Source organism: Amblyomma maculatum, chromosome 5 (assembly GCF_055883805.1).
Source record: "Amblyomma maculatum isolate TAMU_Amacu chromosome 5, ASM5588380v1, whole genome shotgun sequence".
Classification (NCBI taxonomy): Eukaryota; Metazoa; Arthropoda; class Arachnida; order Ixodida; family Ixodidae; genus Amblyomma; species Amblyomma maculatum.
The window spans coordinates 162,859,131-162,874,306 of NC_139348.1; the positions used below are offsets into that span (position 1 = coordinate 162,859,131).

General features: G+C 43.0%; 2 protein-coding genes across 2 annotated transcripts; both read right to left on the minus strand.

The window, feature by feature from the left end:
• Nucleotides 1-1,048: 1,048 nt before the first annotated feature.
• On the minus strand, nt 1,049-15,069 carry mRpL27 (mitochondrial ribosomal protein L27). The gene is made up of 3 exons (XM_084604916.1): nt 14,981-15,069; nt 3,806-3,996; nt 1,049-1,300 (listed from the first exon to the last, which is right to left on the minus strand). Exons 1-3 carry the CDS (start codon nt 15,036-15,038, stop codon nt 1,094-1,096), a joined length of 456 nt encoding a protein of 151 aa, XP_084461042.1. The 5' UTR covers nt 15,039-15,069; the 3' UTR covers nt 1,049-1,093.
• LOC146190176 (uncharacterized) lies at nt 10,705-14,974 on the minus strand. The gene has a single exon (XM_084604915.1). The coding sequence runs from the start codon at nt 14,843-14,845 to the stop codon at nt 14,240-14,242; it is 606 nt and encodes a 201-aa protein (XP_084461041.1). The 5' UTR covers nt 14,846-14,974; the 3' UTR covers nt 10,705-14,239.
• Nucleotides 15,070-15,176: the final 107 nt, after the last annotated feature.

Below are 15,176 nucleotides of genomic sequence, written 5' to 3' on the forward strand. Positions count from 1 at the left end.
GTTGCATCTTTTAGCATACACAAAATATGTAATAGACCATGCCCAATTTGGCGGTCAACACCAAAGTTGACCAACATAAATGCAGAGAGAGAACCATGCTTTTGCACAAGCTACCAGTGTAGCCATGTTAAACGACTGTGATTTTTTGGTTTGCTTGGCACTTTAGTAAAGACAAAATCGATGAAAGAATAAAAATGGAGACATATTTTTAGCATCACACTTTCTTTCCTGCTCGCTTCTCAGTGCTTACCAAGCTTTCATGAAGTTCCTCTTATATGGCTTACTTCTCCAGTTCTGGATGTTATGGGGTGTACTGCAGCAGGATCTTTGGTTGGTGATGCTGATACAAATTTTGGCATGATACCGATTTGTGGAATTCTTCTGTTGGAGTGTATTGTGCAACACTGTGCAGGATTTCAAGACTCCGCGGTGGTGCAATGGTAAGACGCCAGACTACTGTGCTGGAGTACCCGGGTTCGATCCTGACCGCCGCCGGCTGCATTTCGATGAAGGCGAAACGAAGTGCCGTCAGTGTGCTGTGCGATGTCAGTGCACCTTAAAGATCCCCAGGTGGTCGAAATTACTCTGGAGCCCTCTACTACGGCTGCTCCTTTTTTCTTTCCACTTTCACTCCCACCTTCCTTCCCATCCGTGCAGTTCAGGTGTCGTCAGAACATGTGACAGATACTGCGCCTTTCTTTTCCCGTGAACCAATTATTCCGTGCCAATACAAGTGATACAAATGCATGATCTGCACCTGAAATCTCCACCACCGACCACACATTGCTGAGTCTGCGATTTCTCATGCTTCTACATGTCAGTTTTCTTCACTCTGACGATACAGAATTTTTTATACAAATTCTTCACGAGCCTGCGAGACTCGTACACACATTGCACAGCACTCGTAAGCATCTTTTGCACGTGCAATTGGCACTAGTGAATATGGCCGCTACAACTGAGATTCAGTCCCATGAATCTCATACCCAGCTGATAGATAACATCACCACTGAACCACCATAGTGGTTTTAATCTAGTGACAGTTTAAAGATTTATGAACGTGAGACTAACAATGTTTATTTGGTAGAATAATCTATTAGACTTGGGAGATGAGCCGAAAGGTCTGCCCTTGGGGATGCGGAATGACGTGGAAATACTTCTTGTAGAGGGCTTCCATGGATCTGCCTTCGTAGAACTTCTGCACTCGCGGGTGCTCAAGATCCAGGTCCACCTTCTCGCGTGTGTACAGCACGCGACCTTCAATGGTCGAAATCAGCGTCTGTCGACTGTGGCCAAACACAACCTGCACATGTGGACAACTTCCGTGAGGCTACTTATATGGTACTAAATGGGAAAAAAAAAATACACATTTTAGATCGTAAGTGGTGCAACAGACAAACTAAGAGTGTCATATACGTATGTGGCCAAACATCTGACATCGAGATGAGCTGCTAGTGACAGGATGGCAACAGCTTGTGGGCCCCAGCTATTCCAAATTCATTCAGAGCAATCCCTCAAGGTTAATTAGGTTTGTAATAAGGAAATAATTACTGATTAGCATCCATGAAAGATGCAACCATAAAAGCTACAAAGAAAAGCTACACAATGCTCGCAAGTCCCACAGTTGAAAAACGTTTGTCTCCACCAGGGGATAGATCCCAGCACCACCGCCTATCAGGGTGTTTGCTCTGCCAACTGAACTAGCCGGGAAGATTGTTGGGGCAAGGCTGAATCCATCAACAGCTCTGTGAAAACGGTGTAGCTTTTCTGTGCAGCTGTGCTTGGGTGGGTGGTGATGAGCGATCATTCCCTTGCCATCACCACGCTCCATCACAATTGAATTGCAAATGTGTGAGCAGGCTAGGGTGAACTCCTGCTTATCATGAAACTGTGCGCTCCTACAGAAATCACTTGACAGATCACTAGCACAACGAGCATGACCACGGACAAGCCAGTCGGGCACCACAATGTGCACGGTTCCAGACCGCACAGCCAACACCAAGCACATGCAGCAAACTGCCCCTAATTAACAGAAGTTGACTGCAAGAACTAGGAAGACAAAATATCTCCTCTCCTCCTAAACTATATGGCTGACTCTTTTGCAAACGAGAAGACTTTGGTCAAAAACTTCAAAAAACAAAAAAGAAGAACACACACAAATGCACTAACAAGAACAATGGGATGCGGGCTCTCACTTAAAACCATTAAACTTTTTTTCTTCTTCCATTCAATCACTTCATTTTTTTGTCACCTGCTAGCAGCCTCAATTTTCTAATGCATATGTTGTGCATGTATACTTTATATTTTACATACTTGTTTTGTGGATGACCTTGTCCATAAAGAAAAGTTGAGAGAAATCCTACCAGTCGGACAGCTTTCACAACTCTCACGAGTTGAACAGACACCAACTGGTAATAGCTAATTTATGGATTAATTGTCCTTACTTCCAGGTACCCAATAACAATAAAAACCTACAACAATAAAATCAAGAAATTCATAGAGCATTGTTTCCATGTTTTGTTTGTAGTGCTGGTCAATGGGAAATTAAAAAGGCTGTCTATAATTCGATGCATACTATATATATATATATATATATATATATATATATATATATATATATATATATATATATATATATATATACATACACATACAGAGTCTGTCCTGGAAGTCATAAGACTAGTGGCATTGAGCGCATCTCAGCGCGATTGGGAAACCGGTTTCGGGAGATGGTGGGGGTCCCTTCAGCTTCACAATGTGACAAGTTCAGTTGGCTTTGAACAGGTGCAGCAAGTGGAAAGACGCTCGTCATGACCAATGCAATGATGCGTTGTGCTGACTCCAACTGTTGAAATGGCACAAAGCATTTACAGACAGCTGCAAAGACCTCTGGCCCATCAACAGTCCAGGCACCCGTCAAAGACTGCTCTACGAATGCCGACAACGATTGTGTGCGTGTTTTACTGAAAAATGATATGTGTATAAGTGTCGACGTGACTGTAGAATTCTAACTCTTCTGCAATCATAAGTACACTTATAGCAGATCAGTTTTCAATAAAGCGCGCACGCCATCTTTATCAGTGTCCGTAGCCGGCGGCGGCGGGTGCCCGGACAGTTACTGGGTTGGACGGCTTCATGGCCGTCTGTAAGTTCTTGCCACTTTAACAGTTGCACACAGTTTCCGCATCATTGCCTTGATCATAACGAGTGTCCCGGTAGGTGACTTCCAGAGTTTATTGCAAACTTCACTGCATATCTGTTCAGATGTTCGCTTCAGTTTCCTCAACGCAGCTGCGAAACGGGTACATGCCCAAATCCTTCCACTTGCTTCACCTGTTGCTTGTCAGATCATGAAGCTTAAGCGTCCCCCATAATTCCTCGAAACTGGTTTCCCACTCGCACTGTTACGCACACAATGCCACGACTGGTCTCGTTACTTCCACACGCACACCGGAAGCAATATTCGGAGGTTGTGGGTTCGGTTCCCACCATTAGCGCATTATTTTTGCTTCTGCTTTGGATATGTACTAATTAAGGTGGATATCAAAAATAAAAAAAATTAAAATGTCCCCTATGCTTTCCTTGGCCTCGCTGACTGTTCGCTTCTTTCCTTCGTGCATCACGAGTCCCTCATTGTTTCCCTTTCAATCTTCTGGTTTTATGTATGTGTGTGCATGCATGCAGTAGAAACACTCCCCTATGCTTTTGTTGACTTCCTTTGATATGCATGCCCCTTTATTTATATATGCCCTCTCGTATGCTTGGGCAGAGGGTTGCGCCGTAACAAGCAGAAGAATGTGAGCCTCACGTTAAGCCCCGGGTGGAACTTGAGCCTGTTCTGCTTAACGATGACGTCCCCCTTGTGTGCAATTTGGCCATTATGGATGCGAACACCCAGCCTCTGGCCTCTCGCACCGGGCCCCTGACGGCAGGCGCGATTGCCCTTGCTTGCACCGCGGACACACTGGAGCTGCACTGCACTCACACTGGGCGCTCCAGCTGCACAGGGACGGAGTAACAGTTTTTCCGATAAACACACTGCCACTCTACATGGCAAAGCAACCAATGTCTCGCTAGTTGCTACCGCAGTCCCACTGTTAAAGTTTACTCAGAAAAGGGGAAATCATTCAATGAGTATAGACACCTAGTTTTTGGGTTCAAGTTTCATTCTTTGTAATGACGCGTAAGACATTACAGTACATAGATCACAACGTGATATACATCTACAAAAGCTGAATAATTTACAGCTGAATTTTTTCTTCTGTTTCGGTTTAAACAGCCGAGTGAGGGCTGTGACATCAAAGTGAAGTCTAGATTATGTGAAGGCTAAAAGAAACAGTGATATAATCATCCCTCTGTCGATTGAATTCACTAAAGCCGACCTGCCTCAAGAACACTAATTGAAGAGTCGGTGATCATATCGCTGTTTTTTCATGCCGTGCCTGACCTAGACTTGATTGTAACATCACAGCCAACTCTCGGCTGCTGAAACCAAAACTGGTGAAGGAAGAAAATTCAATTACAAATTATTCAGCGGTCCTAGGTGAAAACCACATGGTAATCCATGTAAGAACGTCTTTTGCATCGTTAGCAAGAAGAAAGCTGCCATCAAAATTTGGTGTCTACACTCCTTTCAGCACTCTGGCGCTGAATTGCGTCGATTACAGTGCGGACTCTTGTAAAACTTACACCTTACAAGAGCACCGGTGTCATGACGTTTGTCGACCACCGGGAACGAATAGGGTGCGATTTCTACTTCAGATGTACTGCATACAGACCTTAAAATGAGAGTGTCGAGAAATTGGGAGTTATCTGTCTTCCACCCGCGTCAGTCCTGCTCTGCTGAGAGATGCAGAAAAATTTCGTAACCCAGTTATATAGGTCTGCTACTATGAAAAAAATTCTGCAAAAGAATCTATGCGACACATGAATGGAAAATCTCAGTGCACAGCGTTTTCAAATAACACTTCTCTTGAAATACAATACTTGGGCTTTCACTTCAGATATCAATTGAGAGTGTTTGCACTGCAGAACACACTACTAAAAACTTCACATGGTGTTGCACGACCGTCAATCTAAAGAAAAGACATTTTTGCAAACCACAAGCTCTACAGAATGGCTGAGGAAATATGGAAAACAATAATCAAACTAGTTAACTGATTAGTCAGTCGGATAAACATGACAATGCAGACTGCATGAGATGCAACACAAAAGTTGTGCGCTGTCAGTGAACTGACCTGTGGTGAGGAGCTGGTGTTCTACCGTTTACTTTGCGACGGTCACTTCATGACCGATCACCAATGCACTTCTACCACTTCACTACCGGACCAAAAGGCTAAATGATCTAAAGCAGTAAATGTTGAAAATGGCAACATATGCCCTCCAGGCCAGCAAATATACTACTAAGTTTCTATTAAGTGAGCACTAAGTTTCTAGATGAGAGCACATGTTCTGCAGCACTTATTCTGCAGTACACTTCCATCTTAAAAAACGCTCAAATAACTACACACAATTTTTTTTTTCTCATATAATTTGTGATTTAGTTTTTTGTGGGCCTGTTGACATTTGCCCAGTGGCAAAAAAAATGCATAGTAGAGAAATTAAGAGTTGAAAGTCTGATTCAAACCTAATTAAGGGACTAGAGATTGTCAAGAGTGCAGCTTAATACAATTCAGGATCAAATGTAATTTGCTTCATGAATATCTATGCATGCAAATAGTGCTTGGGATCCTACTGCTTATGCAAACGGAATATAAGCATTGCTACAATTTAAAATCTTGTGAAAGCAGCAATTTTCCTACAATCTCCACTGTTATTCTGAAGCACTCCCTACATTAGGTAACAAATTTTTGTTTATACTGGTGATCACCTAAAAAATGACTACCGCTTCTCAAATACCCTCAACCCTCAGCTTCTACGTTGAAAACTCTCTTAATGTAAGCACTAGAGGGCAAGACGACATTACATAGTATGAACTTGCGCAATGCTTCAATGCCAATTTCTGCATTCTCAATGAAGCGTCACGTTTCGTGACATGCACTGCAAAAAAGCGCTGCAGATAAGGGCGGTGAAAAAAACCGTCTGTAGGTGTTTCTTTGGGAACATCAAACGCTGCTTTGGTGTGGAACCATAGCACGGCTGACTCAGTTCTTTGGCCAGAAGACGGTGGAGCAACTGATTACACAAATACATGAAAATGTAGTTCATTACAAATAACAATAAATTATGCACAGCTCCTGTTACACCAAACCAGCATAGGTTCACATAATAAAGCTGCCATAGAAACATCACTGGTAGCACCCTAGACCGGATAAAGGAGCTCTTCTACGTTGGTCCCAGCCACCTTATCCTCATCAGAGATCATCTAGAGATGATCTGTGATAAGGTGGGGGGATAAGGTGATGAGGACAAGGGGGGTGGGGAGTCTACTCCCCACACCCCCTTCTCTACCAATCTCGGACTACAACTATCTGGTCCTGTTTCTTTCACCGCAATCAAACACGAGCTGACAGCACTGAGCAAATTGTTATTCATGGCCCCTGCATTCAAGACATCATTTTAAATGCTCTTTCGATGTGCTGTGACATGACAAGTATTCATCATTGGATGCAGAAATGTCAAGTCCTCCTCCATAAATGCTCTTCTGCTTGAGTAATAACTATCACTATAACCCAGACCCCTCTACAGTAGTCCTTCCTGCTTTGTCGTAGTCAACTACAGCAATCTCGTTGATCTGAAATCAACATTTTTACACATTTCTGATAGCAAAAACATTAGCTCAACTACCCACCACTTTCTTCAAAGTGGGCAGGCAGTTTGCCATGTGAACAAAGCCAAGGTACGAGCATTTTGGGAGTCAGAAAGAGGACACAAAAATATCACCACCGCCTGTGAAACCACTGAAGAGAACCGTTGCTTACACCATGCATAATGTTACAGAAACTCTTTTGGTTACTTTTGTGATATATTTAGGTTGCAGGCAAAACCGGCTCTAAATAAACCAACTCCAAGTAAGCTAACATGATGGCAGGGCAAACATTAGCCCTCTGCCACATGAGAAGGAAGTTCAACAAAAGAAACTTTATTACACAGATGAAACAATGCAACTGCTGAGGGCGTCAAAAAACACAAGTTGAAGTGATGAACTAACACGGATAAGCTGGATAAGCTGTAAACCGGCAGCCACCCATCTACACTTCTTCACTGTTTCAACCTGTGCTCAGAATTTTTTTTGTTGTCATTTCTTGCATGCTGATGACAAAACATCTGGCCCAGTCATCTCAAACTGAACAGCTGTGGCCACAAAACGGCCACACAAAAACCAGTGGAGCCAACATTACCTGGCAGGTAAAACTGTGCTTTAATTAAAGTACAAGAATACGAGTGACACCTTGGCAGATTAAAATTACACTTAGTATCGGCCTTCATAGATCCCTCTGCCTAGAGAGATACAGAGTGCAGATTGAAGCTGGAAAGTCGGCCCTCGTTGCACTACTTAAAAAACAAACAACGTAATGAAGATGTGCTCTCTTGCAGCCTCTATAAAAACAGATTAGGTGTCTAAAGTGCTCATTCTCAGTACTGTCATGTCTCATTAATATGCACACTTTGGTTCTCGAGCAAAACTAGCCATATAGCAAGTCATCTGTAATAACAAACTTCAACGCGATAGCGTGCTACCAGCCCACATTTAAAGCCCCTCTTTAACCAAGCTGAACGTGCCTGCGTAGGGTGAGGTGAATGCAAGAGTCCTGGCAGGCTGATTCTGTAATAAGGAGAGCGGAAAGTTGGTTGAAATGCATACCGAAAAGTTAGTGCGTGGACAAGTGAGGAAAACAAGAATGAGCACTAACTAGCAACTAAAGTTTATTCAAGTCACAAGCCCAAATAAACATGACGAAGAAAATTGCGCGTTACCCAGGATATCTTAGTAATTTGGCCAAGAACCAAAATGCCCATCAGAAAAGCAGACAGAAGTCAGACTTACGCACTTAGTTCCACTGATGCATATATGGAAGACTTCCATAAAGTCGCGTAATAAGGAAATAATTACTGATTGACATCCACCCAAGTGCAGCCATATGCCTAAAATAGCTCTTTATGAAGTTTCTGAGAAAGCTGCATAGCCCTCTTTTGTAGCCGTATGGCTGCGCTTCGGTGAATGCCAATAATTATACTCCCTTATTGCAAATCTACTCCACCTTGGGGGATTCCCCTAATCATTCAACCATGCCGATTCTGATATCAGCCTCCCATATGAAAGGAGAAGCCTGAGTTGACAGCTCCTGCCAAATGTAATGCAAGGCAACCTATGTCCAGTCGGTGCACGGCCATGTCGGCTGCCAGCTATCACCTGCCAGCGCCATGCTTGCATTTTTTCACTTGCAACACTGATGACGGATTTTCTAGTAGTTAAAATACAAAGAGATGCTCTGGGTAGCCAGTGAAGTCGACATAAGATGATTTCGAGAACTACCAGCTCATTACCCCCAGATATCATTACGACTGAAGTAATGTGTTTCAACTTGATGAGTCTAGTGGCCTACGATAGCTATACGGCACACCGTGAATACATGAGTTATCTTTTACAACAGCTGTTCATACACATGGCGACAGTGCTCAGTCAGCAGTAAGCAATTGAATTTCTCTTTCGACCTTGCACCATTCATATACAGTACGGTCCACTGTTAAAGGGAACATGAGATCGCGTGGCCTAAACACTTAGCAAAGCGTTGCCACCGACCACTGGCAAGAATGGACAACACTAAGTGTGTGCTCGGGAAGAGCAATCAGGCATGCTTACTGCGCATGCACCTGATGCGATCATTTGTCCAAAGCGGCCTCATGTTCCCTTTAGCCGTGGACCATACTGTACACAATAGGGAAAAGAGTAAGATTAACGGGCTAAGCAACTTCATGCTGCCAAAGTATGAAACCACAAAAGAAGAGGGTCATCCCTTAAACATTCATAAATTTTAATTTCGTTCAAGTGGCCTGCACTCAAAGTACAGAAAATGAAACACATAGGTGGGGCAGTAGAGATTTCGCTCTCATCACTGTCCACATTAACATTTCAAAAATGCATGGGCCCAAATGGTTCATCTGGACAGGCTCTAAGTAGACGCAGTGAAAAATCTTCATTCCCAGAAAAGCTGTCCATAATGCAAGTCGTGCATATTAGGAAGGATCATATTAACGAGACACAACTGCATTAGTAGTCAAAGTAGCTACTGCTAAGAATGACATTTAAAAAGATGACTATTAATCATTAAAGTAATAGTAAGATATTACTATTCATAGCCAATATGCAGCTGATTCAGCGAGGCTGAGTAAAACCTGCAAGATCTGAGCACCACAGGTAACTTCTAGGCCACTACAATGGATTAAATGGAATTGGAGAAGCTCAAGTATAGAGATTTCATTTGTAAGCAGTTTCTAGGAACTACAACATTACAGGTAAGGCATATGCAAAATGTTTGTCACTGTAGCAGCCAGGAGTGGCTGCACTTATACTGAATAAATGACTGTTGTCATTTTGACACTTGCAGTGGGTTCTGTTGGTGTATTTCTAGACCCAGCAGTACTTGTGGTATGCACGTGCAGGAAAGCTATGCTCGATAATCAGAACACCAACACCTCGCATTTGAAAAGACCCTCTCTTCAACAGAGGTTTCTCCAAAGCCGCAACCCTTTCCTGCGAGACTTAAATTTTTGTTTCATGGTTCAAGCCAACGAAAGGCTGTGTTACACATCAACTCCAGTAAGCAGGCTGCAATTTTTGTTCTGCAGCTATCCTGCAAGTTTTCCAAAACACTCAATCAGAACAAACAGGCATTGAGCCCAAACTTTCTTGTCCAGGTGAAACTTTCATAAAGCGTACTGGCAACAAACCAACTTGGGCCATGCAAGTGCTGGGTTATTGGAATGCAGAAGAAAAGTGACGCCCATATTTTAAAACATTTCCTCCTATTACAAACCAAATGAATTTGACATGTCTGACATAACAAGACAGTGCAAAAATGTAGAGATGCAGTCTGAGACTACTCTAATAGAAAAAATATGTAGACACTGACATCATCGCCACAAACATTTATCAGATAAGCCCACAAAACAAGGCTCTGTGCAAATGAAGTAGCCCAGAATGTGTCGAAAACTTGTGCAGCCATGAAAGCAAATTTAAATTTTCAGTAACGGCAAGAAATGTACCCATGGTTTGCTGAATATCAAATAAGAAAACTGATCAAAACTATGCAGTAAGGTCAGATACTTTCTTTTTGGTACAATTAATTTTGCTCTCACTATAAGAGGCTAACACTTCTGTCACACGGGCAAGTCCCAACTCCTTCGAACTTCTTTTCTATAAAGGACTACGGAGGGAGTTCAGCCCCAATGGAGTTGTTGCCATGTCACACGGCTAAGAACGAGCTTTTCAGAGACGCCGCCGGGGGTCCCATTAGGCGCTGTTCGTTTTGCGTATGCATATAAAATACTTTGGTCATCTGATGAGAAGAGAGGAGTCGCTGGAGAAAGATTTGATGTTGGGAAAGGTTGAGGGTCGCAGGAGAAGGGGTAGGCAGCGAACGTGATAGTTAGATGGCATCCTCGAGGCACTGCAGATGAAGTTATGTGATGTTAGGAAGATAGTGAGAGACCAGAAAGAGTGGCGTGACATGGTCCATAGGGTCACGAAGAGTCGGACACGACTGAACGACTGAACTGAACTGATAAAATAATCAAATTAAAAACATGTAATATGTTTAGCTGCTTTCTTTTCAACAGTTTCAATTAAATTAAAAATAAAAATGTATTCTTCATTCATGTGAAAGGAATGCGCTGCTACTTTTACTAGCATAGTGAGTTTGTCCGTTCTGCTGGCCACAATGTGCTTGCAAAATTCTTGCGTGCATGCTTGGATATTTGCCGTTCATTTTTTTCCATGCTTTGTGTTGTTCTACAGTATTAAAATTAGTTATAAATGCAAAATTAATGTATATGTGTATTTTTTTAAACCTGCTCTGAAGCTCAAGGAGGACCAGAGTACTCTCTTTACCTGCTCGAGGGAGATGATCGGACCTCCTTACGCTAGCAACTTCCTTAAACTTCCTGTCCTGGGCTGTGACAAATATGTAGCAAAGTATGCAGTACAAATTTAGAAAGTGATGCTTTTTTGACACATGGTCATCAAAGGTTGTGATCAAATTGCACTATCATGACCGCCACACATCAAGAAGTCCACAGCTTTTCGGCAATGGAGCACCCCCTTATTGCCATAAAGGGGAGAGATCAGAATACTATACCCTCTATTGGCTGCAATAGCACATTTCTCTGGCCAAATGCAAAGGCTTACAGGGCAACAAACGAGGCCAACAAGGTTATCCTCACTGATCCCTTCGACATTTTTTTCAGTAATATGCTTTTTGTGCACAAATACTGAGGTTTTAAAACACTAACTTCATTGTTGTACATATGCACATTTTTGAAAGTTGCCTCTACAAAAAAATTTCATGCAGATATGTTGCTGGGCTTCAACTTTTATTTCTTCAGTACTTAGCATTTAAGAAAGAACAGCTTTGTTGCTCAGAAACTTGTGCACTTTTGCCTTCATTTAAATAACACCCTGTTGATGACTTTACAAGGGTGTTAAGTGTTATTACTCAACTTACCAGCTATCTTAAAATCAAATTCTGTTCTGATGAAACCCTCACCAAGTTACACATCTGTGTGCCTAATTCCATTATACATCATGTTATTACTCAACTTACCAGCTATCTTAAAATCAAATTCTGTTCTGATGAAACCCTCACCAAGTTACACATCTGTGTGCCTAATTCCATTATACATCATGTTATTACTCAACTTACCAGCTATCTTAAAATCAAATTCTGTTCTGATGAAACCCTCACCAAGTTACACATCTGTGTGCCTAATTCCATTATACATCATGTTATTACTCAACTTACCAGCTATCTTAAAATCAAATTCTGTTCTGATGAAACCCTCACCAAGTTACACATCTGTGTGCCTAATTCCATTATACATCATGTTATTACTCAACTTACCAGCTATCTTAAAATCAAATTCTGTTCTGATGAAACCCTCACCAAGTTACACATCTGTGTGCCTAATTCCATTATACATCATGTTATTACTCAACTTACCAGCTATCTTAAAATCAAATTCTGTTCTGATGAAACCCTCACCAAGTTACACATCTGTGTGCCTAATTCCATTATACATCATGTTATTACTCAACTTACCAGCTATCTTAAAATCAAATTCTGTTCTGATGAAACCCTCACCAAGTTACACATCTGTGTGCCTAATTCCATTATACATCATGTTATTACTCAACTTACCAGCTATCTTAAAATCAAATTCTGTTCTGATGAAACCCTCACCAAGTTACACATCTGTGTGCCTAATTCCATTATACATCACGCATAAAGAGAAAACAGTTTCATCGCCATGTCCTCTGTAATGCAGTGCTGACACTGCACAGCACGTGGGCAATTTTTATTTTTTTCCTGCGCAGCCCAGTTTATGGTCAAAGTGACATTGAAAGTAGATAAAGCCACAGGATCAAGTAGGAGCTATGCTTCACATTTTAGTGCTAGAGCAATCAATAGGGTGGCATGACAGATGCCACGCCACTGTTGCCATGAAAACACAAGCCTACAGTGGAAGATTAGAGTGCACAGCACATTTCATTGTCCTGAGTGGAATTCTGAGCGGCACATGCGATACAGTCAGTGCCTGAGCAGGATGCAATGCTACATCAAATCTTATCAATTTTCCACAAACTATCACTTTAAGTAGAGTGTCATATGCCTGTCACACTGGATAATATAACTTCATTCGAATCGAATGTCACTCAGTGCTACACAGTAGCATATTATGGTGCCAACATGTCATTAGCAGGTGAAGGCAATTAAGCTCAGTGAAAAAAAACAAAACAAAAAACTACAGCTAAGGGTCATCAGTACACATAAAAGGTGTCTGAAATAATTATGTACCGCTTTAAAGTGGATTAAAACATTTCTGTGCTACATTATCGGTGCTAAATAGTATTTCCAGCTACGCTGCAGCACTTTAGCCATCAAAATGCAAGCCTCCATGACTCTATTACAGAGTACAAACTCCATGCATAAATGTACATAAATAAATATAGCTGACATGGCTAAGCGTGGATATATAGTGAGGAGACGCACGGTGCATACAATTGAAATCTAAAAAGTTAAGCGCTCAGTTACAGCTTCAAATACTTCTGGGTTACACAAGTGCAAAAGTGGCCAGCAAGAAACAGAACCCAGAATGATTGACGCTCGCAGGCATGGCAGGGCTGCTGCACAGAGTAACTGCTTTTCACGACAGCCTGCGATGTGAATAGTTTCACACTAGAATCATTACTAAAATAGACTTTGTAACTGTGGTAATATGCGCAGAGTTTTCTTTTTTTATTGCTTGTTTTTGCTACATATCTCGTGCCTACAGTAATGTGTTCAGTTTGATATTGAATACTATTTAAACCTAACGGCATTAAATGCCACCAAGTACCACCCAAATAATGGCATTAGTTGCTAACGCCATTCAGTTCAAATGAAGTTAAACTTGCTAGTGCGACAGGGATATAAAAAGCTCATATCACAGGAACCGTGGTATCACTGGCAAATCTTTTTGAAACAAAACAAGACAATGCGGTTCCAGACCCCTAGTTACCAGTCTTCTGCCAAAATAATCAAATAAAAAGAAGTGCTCTCGACAGCAAAGCAAAAGCCAAACTACATCGTCTCCCTTACATGTTCGTAAAAAATAAAGGAAAGTTGACTCTGAAGCTACGGCCGAAGTAGCCCTCTTTGACGGCAGCGAATGAAATCATCCTCAGAATTCCGGCATTTCCTGCTCTCGAATAATCACAGGAACTGGTCGTACTTCAGCCAACCTGCGGCGACGCAGATAGCGCGCGCGGCCCTTCCCGAAAATCAGCAGACAGCTGTGTGGCAAGGCGCGACTGTGATCCGTCTCGAACGGCCTTCGTCTCGACACAACACAAAACGCAAACCTAACCAGCAGAACACGAAAATCGCCGGCAAGGCAAAGGCACCAGCGTAAGCGCACTGGACGTCCTGGGATCCGAATGAGAACAATTTCAAATAAACGTAGCTCTGTACTCCACGCACTCACTGCAGGCAAAGTCTGAAAAATAACACGTCGAGTGGGCACGGGCGAGACACGGAGCGACTGTTCAGCCCGCTTTCTCTTTCTTGTGCCGCTTGTGCCTTTTCTTTGCCTTCTTTTTCTTCTTTTTCGAGTGGTCCCTGTCAGTACTTCGCTCTTCGGACGGCGCAGGCTCTTTTGCGGACTTCGAGCGGGCCCTACTCCGGTGCTTGCAGCGCCGCTTCTTCCGTTTTCGGTGCTCGGAGCGGTGACCCTCCGACGAACTCGAAGACGGTGACTTGCTGCGGCTCCTGCTACTGCCACTATTCGACGTCGAAGAAGAGGAAGATGACGACGACGAAGAGGAGAAAGATGACGACCTGTGGCGCCGCTTCTTGGTTTTCGATGAGGCGGCGTCAACGCCCGACGTTGAAGACGCGGCCCGTTCCGCCATTATGCGCTCGCGGTTCTTGCGCAGTTCCTCTTCAAACTTGCTGTTCATATGCTCCTCCCAAGCGGCCAGCGTGCTCGAGCCCTGCTTCTTCTTCTCGATGATCCGCTTCACCTCTTCCCAGCTGGGTCGGTTTCTGCTCAAATAGTCTTTGATAGTCGGCCCGCTGGGTCCAGACGGACCTCGCTGGCGCGCCATCGCAATTGGATTCATGAACGCGTACCGCGTGTCCCGCTTGCCCATGGCCAAGCCGTGCGAAAAGACCCCCGGCCAGATGGTAAGCACAGTAAAAAAGGGGGAAGTAGTTCCGCACCAAGAGTTTTACAGGCACAGGCAGGAAAAACAGCAAGGCCAGAAAGAAACGGAGTCAATAATTACCCAGTTGCTGTCCCCCCGCAGGGAGCGAGGAAACAATGCGCCGCAGCACCGCCGCCATCTTGAATGTGAGATAACGAAAACGCGAAAGCGCTCCGGGCAATGAGATAAACAAACGTTTATCTATTTGGAAAAAAAAATGAATAATTCACTTTCAAACTTTTGTTTCACTTTAGTAGCAAGAACATTTTAACCAATA